General features: G+C 31.6%; 1 protein-coding gene across 2 annotated transcripts; it reads left to right on the top strand.

Moving 5' to 3' along the window:
- The first annotated feature begins 140 nt into the window (after positions 1–140).
- LOC143051822 (uncharacterized) lies at positions 141–22017 on the top strand. Of its 2 annotated transcripts, none has more exons than XM_076224789.1 (7): positions 141–204; positions 5271–5339; positions 9655–9805; positions 10012–10188; positions 12778–13008; positions 15461–18100; positions 19007–22017. In XM_076224789.1, the coding sequence occupies exons 2-7, from the start codon at positions 5298–5300 to the stop codon at positions 19273–19275; spliced, it is 3510 nt and encodes a 1169-aa protein (XP_076080904.1). In that variant the 5' UTR covers positions 141–204; positions 5271–5297; the 3' UTR covers positions 19276–22017. The 2 variants fall into 2 exon arrangements, with proteins under 2 accessions (XP_076080904.1, XP_076080905.1); XM_076224790.1 differs by having other exon boundaries at positions 147–274.
- The last annotated feature ends 1445 nt before the right edge of the window (positions 22018–23462 follow it).

Consider the following 23462-nt stretch of genomic DNA (forward strand, 5'->3'; position numbering starts at 1 on the left):
ATAAATACCATATCATCATGAAAGTATTGATTTAAATGCAATTTCTGAAGGGAAAAAATGGCATGCTTATTAAAATCAATTTTATGATTGTGAAGGGTAAACCGGAAATAATTCACCCTTTTCGTCCCGGATATTAGTCAACTTCCTCAGCAGAAAATATCTTTGAGCGCCATACTTCCTCCTATGGATAGTAGTTTTCATATGGTAAATTAAATGATCAAACACGTTGCATGCATTGGCAGTCCGCAGTTTTTACCCTAATAACCTAGAAATGGTAAATGTCAAAGCAGGACCATACAGGCGGTTGTTTATATTGTTATAAGAACATCGTAACTAGCTGACCCACATTTACAAAAATTTGTTCATGGGAGAAAATGAGGTTCAGTAAGGGTACAAATAACACTTTTTTATTTTTTTTATTTTTGTGAAAAATCAGTTCTGTTCTACAAAGAATGGTGTTTTTAACCTGTAATTAATGTTTTTTTTCACATTCTTTATTGTGGTTTATGATCTAACATGAGGCAGGCATTTCCTGTGAAACTGAAAGGGGACGAAGTCTGTATGAATTTTTTTTTTTACTTCAAACATATTCTAATTTCAAAATGGATATACTGTAAAGTTTCTGATTTTGGTTCTGTTGTTATTTAAAGGTGGCACGGTAGTATTTGCATTCCAGAATTTAGGTTGCTCTTTTGTGTACCCTACTTAGGTAAATGTATCTAAACAGTGCAGGGATGATTCCAGGTGTTTTCAAATGGGTCCCTTGAACATCAATTTGGGAATTTTTATACCAATTGGGAATTTTTTAAGCATACAATCTAAGACGAAGTAATATCATTATACCGTAAAAACAGAAAATGTATATTAAGTTTCACCTATACACTGATTGAAGAAGTTATTGGATTCAGACCAGGGAAGTTGTAATACATGAATATCATTGCACATGATTCACTATCATCTTAACTTTGGTAAACGACGCCTATTACAAAAACATATATATATATACCAGCTAACATAAACCTATGGCAAGCCGTTTAGCTATTTATTCGAATTTCAAATTATCTCATAATATATAAGATATCTTATATAATGTACAAGATTTGTATAATATATAATAAGATTTATATAAGATATCTCATTTAATATATGAGATATCTTATATAATTTCATTTTTTAAAAGCTATCTTATATATCATATGAGATATCTTATACTTTATCCGGTGGTCATTTCATGAATGGTCTATCATCAACATTATTTTCAACAAAAACATAACCGGCTCTATTGGGCAATCTGCTTTCACGAGATCGGCGCCCATTAAAATTTATTCATCAATGTTACACAAAATTTTTAATTTCCTCTTTGCCGAGGCCTGCTGTGACACCCATTTTGACAAAAAGCATGTTAAAAAAATTAAATCAATTGAATCCGGCTGCTAAAATTGTTTACCTCATGTTGACATAATTAAATCGTTGTTAATAAAATGCAATCGTAGTCATCATTCTTATCCAGATTTACTATGTTTTGACGACAAACTATGAAAAATTATAGTTGCCGTAATCGGTGACGGACACTTTTCCGGAATTACCGATTTTTATTTTATTTTCCTGAATTGGGAATTTATATTCACAACAAGGGTCCGGAAACGGTCATATATGCCAGACATGACCGATTCGGAAACTCAAAAGTCCTAAATCATATATTGGGATTTAGGTCAAATTTTATTTTTCAACAGAAATAATTTCGGTCATTTCGTTGAGATTGAGTTTCAAATCGCCATTTTAAACATATTTTTGTTTTGTTCTCGATTTTATGTAATTAAACTGCCACTCCAGTAAAGTGTTATAATCCTGAGGGCCCTCCTATTAACTATATTAATGCCTCGGGGAGCTATTGGCTAATGATCGCTAATCTCTTTACCTGTGTTTTTAGTTCACACCTGGCTATTAATCACAAGCTCCGAACTAATATTATGAAGAAAATAAAATTCTATACCAACTGTCTTCATTATTTAATTACTTTTCAGCTAAGACAATTGTCAATAATGATTTAAAATTAAATTAAAACTTGATTTAATTTACGTAGAAAAAAGTTTTTTTCACTACTAACACACGTGCTTTGTTTAGTATGGTACACATGCCTGAAATTCTCTTCCGCAGATTTGACACTAAATCGTAAATTTAGAATGATTTCTTGCTAAATAAAGCAAGTGCAACTATTTTCATTAATATTCTTACACTATTAAAGGTAAATTATTAAAAAAGCGATGTTTTCCTGTGAATTTGATAAACAAAACTAATCGTGGAAATAAGTCCGGAATTGTTCGTTTTAGTATTGTCGCATTACATCTGGTTTGAATTTCGACTTCAGAATCGAAAGAAACGTAAGCGATGACTGAGAAAATTACGATTTTGAGTCATTAAAATCATTTTATTCTTAAACTGTTGCCTTCCCTTAATTGCTTTTGATCGATTTTAGGAAAATGGTAGGATAAATCATGAAGTAAACGCGATGCAACAGTGAAACAAGTTCGTTGATGCTACGAGTATGAGCATACTCATGCAGTAATGAGATTTTGACAATCTGTTTTTGAAAAGGGGCACCAACTTTTATGTTATATGAAAATGACCGAAATTAGGTGAAAAAATTTCCGGATCCTTGATTCACAAACATTTTTTTGGGACCGCTGGCCGATTTAAGGGCCGCTCAGCGGCCCTAAACTATATCTATAGTGGAATCATCCCTGCAGTGTGATTGGACAAAAAATACAGTGTCAACTGAACATACTTTCCCAAACTGAGGGATGAATCAGGTGTAGAAAAATATGAAATAATTTTACATACAGATGAAAATGAATTTTTGAGAATTTTTTAAAATTTTGTATTCACTGCACCTTAAAAGACCTAAAAATACTAGTGACCTTAGGTTTTTAAAAATAGCTAAAAAAGTAAACGGTCATGATACATATTCAAATTCATTTCTGAATAGTAAACATGGTAAAATGAAAGTCCTTCAGTTAACTGTGAATGTAGAATTTTTTGCAGTGTTAGAAAGTGGTGAAAATTCTAAAAAGGCTATCATTATCCCTTATGGGCCAGGAAATACTACCGTGCCACCTAAGATAAGATAAGATAAATTTTATTATCCAATTTTGGGCCCCAAGAGGTGTCAACGTATATTTGTTCCACCTAACAAAAGTTCCAATGGAAACTTGTTATAAACATTGTCATAATATCTATTCCTGTTGGAACAAATATTCTATACCATTTATTCTGTTAGGAACATATACTGTAGTGTAATATTAATTCCTGTGGAAATAATATTCCAAAATATATTTTCCTTTTGGAACTAATATTATGAAAGAACTTAAAAAGATTATAACAAACTAAGAAAGAAAATCCAATGAATGAAAGAATACATATCAAATGAAAATACAAATTGTTAGAATATATATAATATATATTATATATATATATAATATTTTAATATAATGGTATAGTTTTTTTTACCATATGTTGCAGCTGGGGAGAATACACATCAAAAATAAAAAATAGTGTAATGTAATATATACATTGTACATGTATATATATTGCAATTTATACAAAACAGTGCATAAATCAATTACTTATGTTTATTATTAAGACTAGACAATAGTTTTGCTCTTTTGTCAAAGCCCTTTACTAGAAAATTACATAAATTGATTAAAATGTGTCATTAACCACAGAAATCTTTGTTTATTATTAAGCCCACAAAAGTTCTTATTAGACATAATAATATCTTTAAAAAATATTTCTCTATCACTGTTATATTGAGGGCAATCAATCAAAAAATGTGGTTCATCTTCAACACAGTTGAAATTACATAATTGACAAGTTCTCTTATTCCTTTCTAATATTACCCTTTACCCGTTCCCATCTTTTATTAACTCATATCTTCCACTTATTTATGTTATGACATCATGTTCAATGTAAACAAAGAAATGCTATCATCAGATAATGTTTTTCATATCAAAGAATTATTAAAAATGAAAATAGTATTGTGTTCCTTCTTACATGTATATTTTACTAGACTAATAAATATATATTTTACTCAAAGTCCTCTGATAACAAGACTGAAAAAAGGAAGTAGTTTTTGTGCAAATTCAGGAATTTTCAAAAGGTCTGAAAATAAAAAAGTTAACTATTTTGAGTTCAAAAGTCATGTTAGTAGAATGAAAATTTCGGGAAATTTTATAGTTTTTTTGTCGTTGTTTTTTTTATTGATTTTTCTACTGTAACAGGTGACTTCCTCACCATAATAAAAATATCTATTATCAACATGTACAAGAAACTGAAGGAATGATAATTGAGCAATGTTGATACACTTTTAGTTTTAAGGAGGCTGGAGTGAACAAAAATTTCAGAAAAAATTAAATCATTTTTTTTCATTATAAATTTTATTTATTACACTTTTTATTGTTACTTTATGATCGGGTGCAAGAATCGATAAAAAAAAATCAATAAGAGCCTTGAATCCTGCTCTCCACCAGAGACAAAACAAAAACATGGAAGGAAGCAACTAAAGGTAACCTATGGCTTTCAACAATGAGCAAAACAAATAACACATAGCAAGTTAGGCCAAAAAAAAATATATGTCTGTTTCCTGCTGCCAAGGCAATAAATCAGGGTCGGTAGGTCGGGATTTTTTTTTTTATTATTTTTACACTCCCTGTCAGATTTGCAGTCGGTTAAATGTCATGTTTGGTTAGGGTCCTGTACCCTAAAATGATTTAATCTCTTAAAAGAAGCTTAAATTGAATAATCCTCCCAGTGCCGACATTTTTTAAACCTTAATTGTAGCACATTTGTGCTGGGAGCAGCCATTTTGATTGTTTGGGTATAGTATAATACGGATCGGGATCGGACAGGAAACAAATTTTTCCAGAATTGAATAAAAAGATCTAGGGTCGGGGGTTTGAGTCGGGGTCGGTCGGGAAACAGGAAACAGACATATATTTTTTTTTGGCCTTTTCAAAGGCCTAGATATATATATGATAATAATTCCCAAAAAAACAAACTTGCGACCTTATTTAAATGGATGTACAAAAAAAAACAATAAAAAAATAGGATATTCGTTCAAAGTACACACAATCATGACCATCCTACATTGTAATTAATTCTTAGAAGACAATGATTGTCAGACTCAAAATATTTAACAATGTACCTTGGAAACCATTATTTATTTGCATGATTTGTATGGTATAAATTTTTATTTTTTGTCGTGCCTTTTTCAGTTGACCTGTCATATATACTAACAGAAAATGAATGAGCTGAACCAGTTAAAAAACAAGGTTAATGATGTAGTAAGTATTAGATATGTCTAAACACCTCACTACACATCTACAAGTGTTTAAATATACTACACCTCACTGACATAGTAAGTATTAGATATGTCTAAACACCTCACTACACATCTACAAGTGTTTAAATATACTACACCTCACTGACGTAGTAAGTATAAGTTATGTCTAAACACATCACTGCAAGTCACCATAATTATAAAAATATGGAGATGTGGTATGATTGTAAGTATGACAAGGAATGAAAAAAAATCCATAGTGTTTGTGTCCTTAAAAAAAGTAAATAAAAACTGACCTTGGAACATTAGTTACTCAAATTATTTTGTGAAATGAAACTTTAATAAAATGTAAAAAGACATACATCACAGTATCAAGGGCAAATAATGTTTTTATTTACTTTTTTTTAAGGACACAAACACTGGATTTGTTTTCATTCCTCGTCATACTTACAATCATAAAAAGTTTAACACACATTTTTTTTAAGGGTCCTCTTGTATTTGTCGTATTTGTCTTTTTATCCATCTGATGAGCATGATGAGCTAAGCCTTTTTGTAGTAATTTTTATACGACCACAAAAATAAAAAATAAAAATTGGTCGTATATTGGTATCAAGTCGTTGTCAGTGTCGTCCAAAGACGGATGATTTACGTATACTATAAAAACTTTAGTTAAAGTAAATTGAAATCAATAAAATTTTAACACAATGTTTATAACCCACGACCGACACTCGGCTAACCAAGAGATTGGTCGGTTAATCTATATTAAGTATGGTTATATGGGCGATTGGTCTGTTAATCGTGTTGGTTATACGTCTGTTAAGAGTAAAACGCTTAATTTAATGTTAAACTCTATTAAATGTACAGATTTTTTGGCATGTTAAAAGAACCAAATAAAAAAAAGAAAAAGTGTCTGACAAAATGATATCTATCATAGAACATTTTGCACTTGTAAAAACATTTCTTAGTCTGCGCAGTTTTCAGTAAAACTAAAAGGCGTCGCACAAGTACATGTATGTAGTAATTATGTTTATACGCATAGCAATTTTTTTAATAAAAGGCGAAAAAAGCAAATTTAGATATCATTTAAAGGACAAAAAATAAATTGACATTAGTAAATATTTCATAATTGTAAAATAACGTGAATAATACCACGTTTTAGTGAAAATTATGGGAATAAAGTCTGTTAATGGATTGGACAATTGAACTTGTGTCAGTTAAGAGTTATTTAGCCATGACAATAATTTTGCTACCTTTATATTTTCCCCTTGAAAAATTTAAGAATGAGATGTTCCTGAGTAAACAAAAATGACAATACGGTGCCACAGTATCCTAGAAAGAGCATTTTTATTTTCACTTTCTTTGCATTTTATTGAAGGGTGTGTCACTTCAATATAGCATGATATGGATTGGACTCTGGAATATGCATGCATTTTTTATTGACGTTTTCCATCAGCCTTAATTTTTGTGTCTGTTCGAAGTAGCACGTTCTCAATTCCGACTGAAATTGTCTTTCTAATACAACACAGGGTACATATAATGTGTTCTCGTTCACATATGAACATGATATTTGTCACTGGACGTTAAACCCTAATTCGTCAGCATCACCCAATTGGTTCTTTTCTTCTATTACTTAATCATATGTTGTTTACAAATCACTCTAAAGAAGTAAACAGAAAGGAGCGAATGCAGCTACATTTGGTTATTTTAAGTTTCAAATCATTTTATTCGGTTTAGTTCCTTTCTACATAAGTGCAGAGGAGAACTACAGTTGTCTATGGTGGCTGGTGAAGTCCATTTTGCGTTTTCGCGATTTCGCCTTTCATATTCTATAGCGCGAAAAGGCGAAATCGCGAAGTCGAAAACGAGAAATCGGTTTCGCGTTTTCGACTTTGCAATTTCGCGTTTTCGCCATATAGAAAATGTAAGGCGAAAACGCTAAAGCGCTAAAACGCAAAATGGCATTAACCTGCCACCATAGTTGTCCGCATGTAAACTTCTAGAATTTGTCACCAATATAAGTTCATCGCAATCCGTTTCTGTTTCAACAGCCATCGGTGTTTCGTGTGTGTATTCTTAAACAAGTATTATTTTTCTCTCGTTTTTAGCAATGTATCACTCTCTACTGTCCTTATATATTATTCTATATTCTGCGTTTCCCTCCAGATTCTCGTGTATACCATGAGGGTCCGGATTGGGGGTATTGTTTATTTCTGTATTCTTTAAATTGTTATGTCATTTTTTTCTACATTTTATTTATCTTACTCATTATTCTTTCTTTATTTTTCATATTTTGTCATCCCAATATATTTTACTTACTGATGTTTGGTTACATTACGACGTTTATCTCTGATTTATATACTGGTTACCAATGTAGATGAAAAATTTGTGTCATTCATGACAATTAAACAGAATCAACATGATATATGTGATCATTCTTGGATGAAATTAATATTACTTTAATATAACACTTTTTGAAACCATTTTTATCAATTTTCAATTTCATGTGTTCTTTCTGTATATATTTTATGTTTCATTGCTCATGTGTTGTTTTCGTATATTTTAGCTGCTCGTCTTGAGCCTACTCATTTGATCCGATAACACCCTATATAGCAATAAAATTATACTTTTATTGCCTTTCATAACTCTTAACAGACCAATTAACAGACCGTGTTTTATACATCCGACCCATTAACAGACCAGGTTTTAAATAAAGATTGATTTAAGTCACCAAAATACAGATTTTCGTGTAGATTTTTCACACAATGATATCAATATGGTTAACAAACATAATGCCTTTCATTTTTCGATGTTCAAAATATTGAATGCAAGTAAATTTAATCAATGTGTCATTTTGTGTACATTTTATGTGTGTAAAATGTGTATAAATTTGTTGATGAGTAACCCGCCTTTTCATTTTATAGATCGTACATCGAAGCTAGAAAAATAATAATTACACCACTGAATTCAGTACATTGAATTGTTTTGTTAGACATGAATACTTTTTATGATGAAAATATATTTAGAAAGTTATACAATGAAACATGCTGAACTTTCAATGATTTTCTCGATAACACCTAATTAACAGACTTTAGCCAACCCGATTAACAGACCAACCGCCGATATAGCCGCATACTCAATATAGATTAACCGACCAATCTCTTGGTTAGCCGAGTGTCCGCCGTGTAACCACAAAAGAAAGATTAGGATTGATTTTGTGGATTATAGTCCCTAGGTTTAGGAATAAGGGTCCAAAAAAGTCCCAAATAAGCACTTTTGTAGTTTCCAGTCAATAACTTGTGTTTAAGTGTTTAAATCTCTTTGAAATTATACCACAAGTTTCCATACTGCAATCAGAGGTACTACTTGTACAAGTTATTTTTACTTACTTGAAGAAGTAAAAAAAATATACACATAAGTAAATGAATAATGTTTGAATAATCTCCCCTTAATTTTCTGAAAAATTTACTTGTATAAGTAAATTTCTCTTACAATCTCACAAAGGTCATTAAGTTTTGAGATGTAAATTCATGCCTTAAATGATTTTTCCCAGGTTTGCTCAAATTTTGTTATTAAATCTCATTAATTCAACAAAGAAACTGAAAGCTCAAAGATCTTGAGTATTTGCGCAAGGCCTTCAAAAATTGCTCCTTGGGGGGGGGGGGCTTCTAAATTAGCAGTGTTCTGAAGATAACAAACAAATGGGATTTTCATTGTCCATGAAATTACACTTAAATGATTAGTAAAGACATCTGCAAAGGGCAGATAATTTAAAATTCTATATGAGCAAAGAAATCATAAGAATTTAATTAAAAGAAGAGAGGATGACTTTTTTACTTCTACAGGTTGTGGCTCAAATCATATAGCAATTAGGGGCAAGAAAGGGGGAAAACAAGGGTTTTTCTGGTAAAAAAAGAATTTAGACAATTCAAAAGCAGTGGAAGGGGGTAATCCAATTCCATTTAAAGAATACTGTTAAATGTATGTTTGATTACTTACCTTACACTGCTTGAAAATTATGTATTAAGAAATGATGATTGTCTTAAGTTGATTTGCTGTAAATTAATTTTTAGAAGTTACTATTAAATATTTTGGAGTGAAGTACATGTATGTCATCCATTTTCACTGGACTAGAACACATGTTTGTTTAGGGGATAGCTGGAGCACGCTGCTGGGTATGGGATTTTCTCACTGTTTTGAAGACCCATTGGTGGCCTTCCACTGTTTTCTGCTCTTTGATCAGGTTTTTTTCTCTTTTGACACATTCCCTGTTTCCATTCTCAATTTTCTGTATATTTATTTCCTTTTTATCCTGTTTACAGTGTAAAGACTTGTCTGAGAGAGGAGAAGAATCTATATTTGTGACAGTGAATATAGAACAGACAACATGTTTTGTAATGGGATCAGATATTGGGCTGAAATGGTTAGACTCTCAGAGCACAATGATCCAAGATTTCTTCCGCTATGTTTCTGGTAAGTTTATTTTGGTGTGAGGAGAAGGTAATAAAGAAGGAGAAATAACAAAGAGTTCAGTCTGATGAGTTTAAAGATTCATCAAGTTGTAAAATGTTGTATCATCTGGGACAATTGCAAGATAGAATCAATTTTAACAAATCTTTCCAAAGATAATTGATAATGCATTGTTATATTAGCTGTGTTTCTCTTTATTTTATATAAAGGACCAAGATTGAAAATCAGTGCTTCATCAAATGAGTCACCAAAGAAAGAAAATGAAAATTTGAACCAATCTTTGGATGAAGAGACAAATGAATGGACAATAAAGGAAGAAATAACTGATCCTTCACAGGAACCTGAAGAACCAGAATGTTTAGAGACTGGTACAGTTCAGAATACAGGTAAAAATAAAAACTGGTAGACAAAGTTCAAGATTTTCTCATTAGCTTTCATAGAAACCAGTATGAACAAGAGCGCTTTCCCAAGGCTTACAACATAAGCTATCCTTTTGGTCATTTCCTCTACTCTGTACTGTCAGAGCAAATATTTTCATCAGCCGAAATGTTAGTTATGTATTTAGTTGAGAAATCACCTCGTCACAAAAAAGTTTGACAAGATAATACTTTAAGATTAGAACAAATTCGTTGCACCCTTTGTCGACTCTCAGAAATGATTAAAAGCTTCAGTAACTTCCAATCATTTATTGATCATAAAATGTGTTTATACTGTTGTTTGAGTAATTATTTTTCAATAGATATTAATTAATTACTTGATTAGATTATTGCCAGTTTACATACATGTAATTAGTCAAGGCCGTAACTACCATTGAGGCAAGTGAGGCAATTGCCTCACTAAAATTTCGACACTGATTATTTTTTTATACATATATATAAATATAATAGTCATTTGTTGTTCTGTCTCAACCTTATAATTGCTATAACTTGTCATCATTCCTTTTAAATTATTCTTTCTGGATATAACTCAGCATCTCAACGGGTGATGTTTCTCGATTACACTTTAACCTAGTAACGATAATCATCATGGATCTATAGTTAAAAACAGGCTCTTGCAGAAAAAGGAAAAGCGACACTGAAAGTAAAGAAGGAATAATTCTAGTAAACTAGTTTTTTTGTGAACAGAGTCTGAGTATTGCATATAACTTCATTAGAACAATCCAAAAACGATATGTAGACTGACAAATCAAGTACTGGTCTTCGGAAGGGGGCAGTCCTGTCTGCGTATTCATTTCTCCGTTTCACCAACTTTTGACAAATCAAGTACTGGCATCGCAAGGGGGCAGTCCTATCTGCGTATTCATTTCACGAACTTTAATCTTTCTCTTTACAGATAAATAAAATATAAATAATATAAAACATGAATGCATGGATTAGTTTTTACCCATGTTTCTTTAACCTTAAAAATTGAAAAAAATATCCCATATTCCAATTTGATATTATTGAGGAATGGTAGAACCTTTAACACAGGATTTTGTCTGTACATATTCGGGACTACGGAATTTCGTTTCTTTAATTTCGGGGTTTCGCAATCGGACACCTCCAACCCCTAACCCCTAATTCTGGAACTAAAATACCACCAACTATTTCCAGAAATTATTTGAAATTACGGAACTACATGTAAACGTCAAAAACTCCATTCCAATTCCCCTGTACCCATATCATATATACTTACTGAGTACTCTATAAATAGAATCATATACATGTATGTTATCTCATTCTATCCCTAGTTTGTCTACTCTTTGTCAGCATAAAAGCGAGTTTAATATTTTGTAACTTCGACTGTATGATGGTGCTTACAGGAAAGCTTAATTCCCTTTTGCAAACAAAAGCTGCTACCGAATTGCTGATGGAGAAGGAATTGGAAGAAGACATTGATCATTGTGTTGATGATAATGTGCTACCTTTAGAAACACAGACTGCCCTGAAACGACTGAAAACTTGGTAAAGAGCATACATGAGTGGCGAGAGATTGTGCGGTCTTGCCATGCTCCATGTTCATCGCGATAAGGATATCAGCAGACCAAATCATGATTCTGAAACGATTTGACTGAACCGGCCATAGAAAAATGTGGCAAACTCTATTGAATCGATGTTTGTTTTATGTTCTGACAGCAGACTCAAATCAGTGATATTTGGATGATTATCTTACATATAAATTTAAATAAAGTTGTTAAAAATTTGGTGTTAGTAAAAGTCTTAAAATATGAAATTTTTTTTTAAAAGTGTATAAATTCAAAACATTATCAAACTCTCTAAAAATGCCTAGAATGCAGGATTTTGCACCATTCATTTCATACCCTCCAAAAAAAATGTTCGCCTCGCTTTGCTCGGCTCAATTATTTTGCCTCACTAAAATAAGATGCCTAGTTACGGCCTTGTTAGTGCATGAAGTAAGTCAGCTATTTATTATAGTATAAAATTCCTTTGACTACTAACAAACCCATAATGCATAAAATTGGTAAAATACTGTGTTTCCATTTTGTAAATGTTTTACCGAGCAAGTACTCGAGTATCGCTCGGAAAACCCTACAAGTACTTTATTATAAAATCTTAACCGGGTTGACATCTCTAGGTACAATATATTTTAATGAAAATATCTGAAAGTTGTTTAATTTTTAATGTTTTTAACTTGGCATAATCTATATGTAATATAAATGAATTCACCCTTGAGCGACAACAGTATGAATGGAATGCACATTATAAAAAAAAAGATGTGGTATAATTGCAAATGAGACAGCTCTCCACAAGAGAAAATAACAACTATAAACAATGAGCAAAGCCCATACCGCATTTAGCCTGAATTACTTTTAAATTCTAGATTATAAAGGTAGATAACTACCGTTTTGACTATTTTCTGTAACAAGTGGTTGGAAAAGCTTCATTATATATATATATATGTTAGAACACTGTCTGATTATTTTTTATCAAAGAAGAAATGAAATATTTTGATATATATTAAGTTAATTATTCCAGAAACGGAACAAACAGGCACAGGAGATTTTATATACACGGCAACTAAACAGCAAATAATTGAATGGAGTTTTCAAGAAACCAAGGCTTTTTATGAACAAGTGAAAAAGCATGGGTATGGAAACTGGAATATCATAAAGGAAGAATTGAACACTTCTAGAACAGTTGACCAATTGAAGGAACGATGGAAAATCATGATAAAAGACGAATCTTTAATGCAGGAATTTAATTTTGGTATGACCTTAAATTCAACTGTAGTCCCTATTCATAAAGCCCAATTTGAATGTTGTCCATTTAATGTTTACTGTAGTAATTAGGGCCCCTTCGACTAGTCAGCAGGTGCTATTAACTTGCCAGAGAAATTAATATTCAAGTCGCCAAAGAATTTTGAAAATTTCTAAAACTCACCAGCTGACTGACTTGAACTCACTTCATTGGAAAGTTGAATCACCATCAGTTTAAGGGAGACAACTTGTGTTTTACAAATCAAACAGGTAAACAAAAATGTTGATCAAAATCAAGATTTTTGAAATGACCAAGGAAAATACAATTGACCACTTTTAATGTCAAAGGACTAATATTATCAATTATTAATTGAAATGATTATTACTGCAACTTTGAAAGGAATGTAGGAAGTTGCATGGTAAAATGCCATCTTAATTGTACAATCACAGTTCATAGTTCTTTGCTCAAGAGACAGATTTGCAATTTATTGGTTACATTGTTTATTACTTAGTGATTCAATGTTTTAACAAATGCCAAATATTTGTGTATTTAGAATCAATTTTTAAAATAAGCCATTTAAGGGGAGATAACTCTTATTACAAAATTTGTACTGGACTAAAATGATAAATTTTCATTTTTTACTTGTCATGCTTGTAGTAAGAAAGCAAGTTCAGTTACTCAATTTTTCCTTTTTATTTTCTTCAATATATTATAAAACCTACCTTCTTGCATTTTATTTAAAAATTCTGTCTTATACTCATAAATTCCTGTCTATGCACAAAAATGTGTTTTTTCATGAACAATCTAAGCAAATTTTGCCAATTTTGAACAACTTGTACCTTGAGAAAAAAAAGCATAGTAAAATCTTCACCCAGGCAAAGTATAACAATATTCTGTATGGGTCACTGCTATTTTTTTTTCTATGTATACCCCTGAAATCACTTTAAACATGCAAAACTATTTATTTGCTATTAAAATGGAAAATTATTGTCTGTTAAAGTTATCATTTTATGATAATTTTCTTCTGATTTGTTGTATTATTATTAATGAAGACTATCGATGATCAGTTGTACTATATACAAGGTATTCAATACAACTGGATATCAACATCAAGTTTAGAAAACCTGCATTACTTCCTACTGCTTTATTTTATGATTTTAGTTCAATTATTTTTTAATTTGATGTTACTATCAATTTTTTCTTCTTAGTTGATTTTTTCATATTCAACCTATTTATTATGATTTAAAGACATATTGTGCATTAGAAATGGAGGTTTTCTAAACTTCTTGTCTGAAATTTAGCCCAATAACGTAACATTTTCAAATTTGCTTTCGCAAATTTTGTACTTCCCCCAGCAAAATATTGAGTCCTTGTTTCTGTGACATTGTTGAAACACAACCTACACAGTGTCCAGTCCTCTAAACCATCTAGACTACATACAAATATAGCTTTTGGTGGTCAATGTAAAACATTCCTCTTTTGCTTTTTATCTAGGGTTGTAATTATAGGACATGGTGTATAGTGGCTAGAAGTTTTTGGATCAGCTGTTTTGTCTGTTGTAAAGGAGATATATATTTAGATAACTTAGTTCTTAACAGCACAAATGCTAACAAAAATCCTGTGATTATAGGTGACCAGTTCATTGACACAAGTGATTATAGGTGACCAGTTCATTGACACAAGTGATTATAGGTGACCAGTTCATTGACACAAGTGATTATAGGTGACCAGTTCATTGACACAAGTGATTATAGGTGACGAGTTCATTGACACAAGTGATTATAGGTGACCAGTTCATTGACACAAGTGATTATAGGTGACCAGTTCATTGACACAAGTGATTATAGGTGACCAGTTCATTGACACAAGTGATTATAGGTGACCAGTTCATTGACACAAGTGATTATAGGTGACCAGTTCATTGACACAAGTGATTATAGGTAACCAAGTGATTATAGGTGACCAGTTCATTGACACAAGTGATTATAGGTGACCAGTTCATTGACACAAGTGATTATAGGTGACCAGTTCATTGACAAGTGATTATAGGTGACCAGTTCATTGACACAAGTGATTATAGGTGACCAGTTCATTGACACAAGTGATTATAGGTGACCAGTTCATTGACACAAGTGATTATAGGTGACCAGTTCATTGACAAGTGATTATAGGTGACCAGTTCATTGACACAAGTGATTATAGGTGACCAGTTCATTGACACAAGTGATTATAGGTGACCAGTTCATTGACACAAGTGATTATAGGTGACCAGTTCATTGACAAGTGATTATAGGTGACCAGTTCATTGACACAAGTGATTATAGGTGACCAGTTCATTGACAGAAGTGATTATAGGTGACCAGTTCATTGACACAAGTTGTGTTACTCCTATAAAAAACATTATTTTTAAATAATTTTTTGGTTGCTCCCTAACAATTTAATGTTTTCTCTTTTGTAATAGGGAAGATTAAAAAGCTTTCAGTCAAGCTTGGAGACGATGCAGATGTAACTGTAGTGAATGAAGGATCAGGGACTAAGACAAACACTTTAAAACATTCAGTAAACCATGATTCAGATGATTCAGACATCACTAAGCAAGGAACATTAAAATTTGAGGCAAACACTTTGTCAGGTGCCAGTGAAGATGAAGAAAGCATTGTGCAAAAAAATAATAAAACAAAGACAGCAGATGACAACAAAGCTGTCCAGGATGACTTGATTAGAAGTAGCCTGAACCAGGAACATCTGTCTCCAGTAACTGCAGTCTCTTTACCAGTTATAGAAAGTACAAATTCTTCAATATTGTTAGCAAATACAGTAGAACCTTCATCTGAAAATAGAACAAATAAAGTAAATGATACAATTGTAAGTGTGGCAAACTTAGACGAAGAAGATGAAAATAACATATCACCAGCATCCAAATCTAGCAGAGCAAAAAAACGAAAAAGATTTCTCGAAAATTCATCAGAAAACAAAAGATTGAGAGTGCAAGTGAATTCTTCAAAAAATAAAGATGCAACTACTAAAAATATTGACAAAACTGCAAACAGGGCTTCAAGTACAAATGATGATACTCAGCATGCTTCATCTCGGCCACGGAGAACACCAAAACCAAAGAAACTTTTCAATATGGAATGCTTTGTCAAGTTAGAAAATATCAATAAAATGAATGTGACAGACTTAATTAATGGAGCCTCTATTAATGAGCCAAAACTAAAACTGTTAGAAAACTGTCAGATTAAAAAAGAATCGGAAGAAAATGCAAACCTCAGTTTACAACTGAGTACAAGAGTTACAGTGGAGACCAAAGAGAACATGGACGATTCCCAAGATAGAGAAGATATAAATGAGGATCTGGATGCAGATATCAGATCCGTAGAAATGGATCCAACCTTTCTTGTCCAATCTGATGATAGTTCTGAAAATGATGTTATAGGGGAATCGATATTTGAAGAAACTCCTAAGAAAAAACTAAAATCAACCAGGAACTCAAAAGATGAGGGCATGGTAATTAACAAGAAAATTTTATTAGAAAAACATAAGAACAATATAAGGAGTCGTATAAAACGAGCTAGAAAACGTGAAGATGGTCATATCCCATGTCCAACATGTGACCTAATGTTTAGTACAAGTAAAGGGTTGAAAAGGCATGTTAGAGTTTGTCAGGTGATTAAATGTCCCCAATGTAACGAGGAGTTTACGTCTCTGGAGGAGCTGGAGGAGCATGTGGAGGTTCACGAGGGGGAGGAGTTACAGGGACACCAGTGTATGTATTGTGACATGCAATTCTCATTGAAAAGTCAGCTAAGGGAGCATGAGAAGTCACATGATGAGTTCAAGTACCAGTACAAGTACCAGTGCCCACTGTGTCCCAAGTCCTACACCACTGGTATTAGTTTACGTCATCATATAAAGGACGGACACAAGGAATCAAGAATTTGTTGCTTGGTTTGTAGGAAGTTTTTCGATTCAGAATTTGATTATAATCAACACATGGGTAATCATCACCAAAGATTAAGAAAAAAAGTCAGCACATTTTCCTGTAAAAAATGTGGGAAGACTTTTGAACAGTTGTACCATCTGAAGAGACATAATCGATACTTTCATCAGGCTGTTGGAGAGCGTATCTGTAAACTATGTTTGAAGATATGCAAAGATAAGGAGGAGTACAAAGAACATATTAAAGAGCACGAATGGGATAAGCCAAACACGTGTAGTTTCTGTCGAGTTCCCTTTCCTTCAAAGGCAGAGCTAGAGGAACATGTTCGTGACACACATGACAAAGGTGTGCGATATATGTGTGAAGTATGTGGCTTCCAAGCTCGCTGTGCTCTTGACATGAAACATCACAAATATGAACACGACGATAGCATGCCACACATGTGTGAAGTCTGTGGCAAAGGTTTCACGCTCAAAAGTAAACTCAAAAGTCACATGATCAACCATCAAGATGAAATGCCGTATGTCTGTGAGGTATGTGGTAAGAAGTTTAAGAGGCGATCTACACTTCGTAGTCACAGCTTTGTACACAGTGAAGGGATGAAGTGTAGATTCTGTGAGAAAGTCTTCCGTTCCATAGGAGGCTGTGACTATCATATTGTCAGAGTTCATTCTCACTTGGTCAACGTAGACAACTACAAAAAAAATCTCGTCAAATGTGAGGAATGTGATAAATTCTTCCCGTCAAAATACACTTACGATCAACATCAGATTAAACATTTAAAGGAGAAATCATGGATGTGCCACATTTGTGGGAAAAAGTTCAAAACACAAGCACAATTAGATAAACACAAACCTAACCATGAACTGGTCAAACCTTTTTACTGTCAGTGTTGTGGTAGTGCATTTATAACTCAATCTCGACTTGACGCTCATGGGAAAACAGATAAACATAAAGAAAATATGATTAGATCTCAGGATCCCTTGACACAAAGTGTCTATGTACAACAGACGGGAGTGTTACAACAAGAAATCTTGAACCAAGGTGGAGGTAGTCAACAGCAGGGAATAACACAACCATTTCTAAAGGCAAAAAAGGCAAAGAAGACTGTCTCGGTTCTGAAGAATCCAAGACAATCTGCAGTTGGCAAAGATGTCAATGGTAAGATTATTGTCTTGGGTACCAGTTGGTGGATATCCAATTTAATTATTTTGCTAAAATCTGTAAACACACTTCAGGAACTTACTTATAGAGAATTTGTATTACTTAGAACATTTTAATTTGATATTCACATATATTCAGAAAAAAGTTTTCAGTTTTCAGGATATGATTTTCAAGAGCACTTGGAAAAAATAAGGACAGGTGGTTCAATTTGTACTGAAGAATTCTAAATAATGACTTTAGTCTGAAATTTTAAAATCCATATTGTAAATTATTGTTTTAAAAAAATATCCTCCTGATCCCAGAACACTTTAATTCAAGTAAATTAAGTGCATGTTACTAAGTATTACTGGTTTCAATGTGATTCTATCTCTACTTTCTTTAATTTTCCTTGCAGACCCATATTCTGATTACAATAAAGCATATAGATTTATAGTGTATTCTCTCATCATGCTTATACTAGTAAAAAGTTAGATAACAAAAATACCAAACTCTGAGGAATTTTTTTGAACGGAAAGTCCCTGAACTAAGCAAATGGCAAAAATCAAAAGCTCAAACAAAGGAATTGATGACAACTGTCATATTACTGACATGGTATGGGCATTTCCTTACATAGAGAATAGATGATTAGATTATATGGTTTATTCATTTTCTGCATAATATGATGTTTTTAATGTCATAAAAAAGAATTATGAACTATAATGAACTTTTAAGTCATAGAATTTAATTATATAAATGTGTTGTAACCTAACAGTGGTAATTATCTCATGAGCTTTGAGCTTTCTTGTGTACAAATGATAAATGTAGAATCATTTATTCATGTATTGCTAATTGATTTTGTTTTATCAACATTTGATTAGTTATGCTATAAAATTGAGAGATATATATTTAAATCATATTTTTCAGATAACAGTGGCCAAGAATTTGTAGTGACCAATAGAGATCTTGATTTAGAAACATCTGCTACGGTATATGACTATCCCGAGAAAACAATTATTATCATTGGATCAGACAACATTAGTCAGGACATGGAGTATGAATTACCGGGGGAGATTGAGTACATCCAGGAGGGAGATAAAATTATACCAACCATTAATGGCAGCCAGATACAGATTGTTGATAACGCCATGAAGCCAGTTCCTGTTCTAATGGTCCAAAATCAAGGAAATTCTTAAGCCTGTACTAATGGTCCAAAATCAAGGAAATTCTTAAGCCTGTAATAATGGTCCAAAACCAAGGAAATTCTTAAGCCTGTAATAATGGTCCAAAATCAAGGAAATTCTTAAGCCTGCAATAATGGTCCAAAATCAAAGAAATTCTTCAGCCTGTAATAATGGTCCAAAATTAAGGAAATTCTTAAGCCTGCAATAATGGTCCAAAATCAAGGAAATTCTTCAGCATGTAATAATGGAAGTTATTGGGATATTTCTGATTGGGTTTTTCTTACCCATTTAATTTTTCTATAGACGTATTAACACTTTTTTCATATTAAGCTAAATTTGCTCAAAATATCCTTAGATCTATCTTTTCATAACCTTTAAGTGTTATGCAAAAGTTGCTTTTTAATATCAACGTCAAATAAACACAAGATTTTAGGGGAGCTTAAAATATTTGCTCACAAATCTGCATAAAAGTGTAAATACAAAATGTACATGTATGTATGTGAGCTAACTAACTTTTTTTACTTTATTATTCCTGCTCTAAGTAGTTAGTAAGATCCTCTGTACAGAATTACATTGTTTTTGTCAATGGCCTCATTAGTATTATAACGTTCAAAGTGTGTTGTAAAGTGCCTTGTCTCCCATGAAGAAATTGTCATTAAGATCCATTAATTGCTCAAACCACAGACTTTATATACTTTTTATGCTGATTAATTTAATAAGGTTGTATTGTAAAGAAATTATAACATCTTGCCTCCATAGTTATGATATTCATGTTCTTCTGACAATCAGTTAGCATAAAATGGTATGAGAAATACTATAAGTACAAATCATTTTTTATATACTTAATTCTTAAAAATGTAATATTAACTTGTATAAGTAATTTAATAAGATTTCCCAGTTTCTTTTCAAAGTTGAGATAATCTCCCCTTACACTTTTTATACAAATCTTTTCTTTTCAAACTTGAGATAATCTCCCCTTACACTTTTTATACAAATCTTATTTATTTACCAAAAAATGTAATAATAACTTTTGTAAGATTTTAAGTTTCTGTTCAATATTTGGATAACTTCAAACAAGTAAATTGTTTATAAAACAGTGTATTTTCTCAAGTTCCTTAAAGAAGTTTTTCTGGTTTGGTCAGTCAGTTTAAGTCAGAGTTTTATCTTTCAGCTTATTCAGCAAAAATAGTTAGTATGAAATTTTTTTATTTTTGTGTATAGTAAAGATAATTATAACATAAGTCTCAATGAAATGATATAAATTCAGAAATTATTGTGTTCATTTATTATTGTGATTTTTGAAGAATGGACATAAAGGTAAGACTGTTCATTGAGAGATCATTATATTGTCTTCTATTCTTTAATTTCTTTTGACTCACTGCTAATAAATCTACCACATTGTATGATTAACAATGATAATATCACTCAATATTTTCTGAATTTACACTGATATAACTTTATAACTTCCACTAATGAGGGTGCCACAATGCATACATTTTCCTTTGAAAGTATTTCCATTTTGGAAGTCATCAGGAACAGTAAAATGTTCCAGTACACTCTTGGAGCTCATTTTTAAATCTGATAAAATGTTTTCTTTCAACATTCATATATATAGTGAACAAATTTTGCAAGTGAGATTTTGTCATATGCATTATCCCTTCAAGAATTTAAACATGTACCTATAGGCCCTAGGGGTATATTTATCTCTCTCTAATTAGCCTTATATCTGTTTAACATAACTGTTATAAAAACAGTCATTATATAGTTTGTAATAAAACAAATAGCCAGAGGTTATATTTATTGGTTATTTAAGTCCTTGAATAAAGTTAATTATGTTAAATCAATGTCTTAAAATATCTATCTAAATCTACTAATTAAGGTCAAGACAGTGACTTCCTAGTGGTTTCTTTTAAAATTATGGCATGTGTCTACATTTTTTTTATCATTCAATACAAAATGAAGAATCTACCATGGTTGTGTTAATACAGAAAGTATACTGTGAAGGCTTTTCTTTGTCAGCTTACAACATTTGTTAAGATTATTGCTTTTAATAATTTTTTGAGAAAACACAAGATTTAATCTTTTGATCCAAAATTTCAAATGTAATTGACTTGTAATTGAAAAGTAATTGTCAATTACAGGCAATTTTGGCTATGTAATTAATTACATTCAATTACATGTAATTGAAAAAATGCTCAATTACACATTACATTCAATTACATGATAAATTGTAATTAATTACAGTCAATTACAATTACATATTTCAATTACCCCATGTCTGATTTACAGTACCCTGATTTCAAAGTGAATTGAAAGCCAATGATTTAACTTGTTAAATGAATCAGATATCTTCACTCCTCTAACGTCATACAAAAACAGGTGTTGTCAAGATGTTGTCAATTACGTCGCATCAAACAATGGAGAATACATAGAAATAGATATAACTAGTTCCTTATATATTTTCTACTTTGTTTCTATTAAAAAGTTCTATGGGCATGAGGGTCAATGAAATAAAGAATCCAAGAATTAAAAAATATTACACTGATAATTAATTCATGCACTAAGATGAATCATGTATTTGTGAACTAATGTGCTGTTTAGTTACTCGTTGAATATTTTTGTATATTTGAATTTTGGATTATTGTTTGTTATTCTATAAAGGACACTCAATCATAGCAAGAGTCGAAAGAAATTCAAGATTAGAAGAAAAATAGATTTTAAATATTTATGTCAAAGGGATATAACTCTTTCTCTGTACAAGTAAACAAAATGCTTATGAAATGTAAATGACTTATAATAATAGGATTTCTTCATCTGATAATTTTGAATTTCTCTGTGAAATCCTGACCATTTTAACAGAACACAATAAAATACTGTTTCTGTACATAGTGCCAAAGTTTTGAGACTTGTATTTTTTCCTATTGAAAATTTTTATATGTTAGAATTTGCTACACTATATAGCTAGTTTTGTATATATGCATGTTTGTTTTTGTATGAACAAGATGGTTGTTATTTTTTTTAACTTTCAGGTTTCTTATTTCAGAGTTACAGGAATTTTGCTGTAAAATTTATATAAGTGTTGGAATTGTTGAACATAACCAGGGGTCGAAATTGGCGCTGGTCCGGTGGTCCGAGACCAGTAGAATTTGTGTCGGACCAGTAGAAATTTTTTGTTAAAATCAATGATTGCATCTCTTTCTCTGTTTGTTTACAAAAAAATAAACATGAGAAATTATTTTTAGGGTATTGGGGGCGCTATTTTTGGAATAAAGAAGAGGAAAGCAGCTGTGGAAAATAAAACTAAACATCTGTCATATGTTTTAGTGGTTATCAAATGAATGTCATTTTTGCAGGACCAGTAAATTTTGAGCCGGACCAGTAGATCTATAGTCCACTGCCCGGCTGGCCAGTACACTAAAAAGCTTAAATTCGACACCGAACATAACACACTTTTTTTTTTTAATTTTCAAATGTGAGTCTAGAGTTAAAGGGCGTTTTGATAGATATGATTAATTTTTATAATGTCCTGCACTAGCTCTATTATGCTACATATCTAAAAGAGTTGATACATTTATTTTCCATGGGTACCAATTGTCATGGATTGAAGAAAACTGGAACTTTCCTGGATATTTGAATTTGTGTCTTACCAAGAGTCTGCAGTTATTCATAAAGCAAATTTCAATTCATTGTTTCCCTGTACCCTCAAAATCCAAGAAATTTGGTATCCAATGAATAATAATGAATTCACAGTACTGCTTTTTAACAGTCAAACTTTTAACAATCAAATTTGATGTAAAATTTATAATTTAATGATTTTTTAATCTAAATAGCAGTTGTATTTGCTCTTGATTAACTGATTTCCATATTTATAAATCATTTTATTTTTGAGCCTTCGACTTTTGTTGAAAAATCGAGACATAGCGATCCCACATTCTGACTGCCCCGGTGGCGGCGTCTACAAATATTCACTCTATTGTTAAAGTTTTTGAAATTTTAATAACTTTCTTAAACTAACCTGGATTTATTCTAAACTTGGACAGAAGCTTGTTTATGATCATAAGTTTAACATTAAATACAGCCTGCAGTTAAAGTTTTTAAAATATTTATTAGATTCATAAACTATCCTGGATTTTTTACTGAAGTTGGACAGAAGCTTCTTACAATCAAAATATAGTTTCGAGAGGAACATTTTTATTATT

The sequence above is a fragment of the Mytilus galloprovincialis genome, chromosome 11 (genome assembly GCF_965363235.1).
Source record: "Mytilus galloprovincialis chromosome 11, xbMytGall1.hap1.1, whole genome shotgun sequence".
Lineage (NCBI taxonomy): Eukaryota > Metazoa > Mollusca > Bivalvia > Mytilida > Mytilidae > Mytilus > Mytilus galloprovincialis.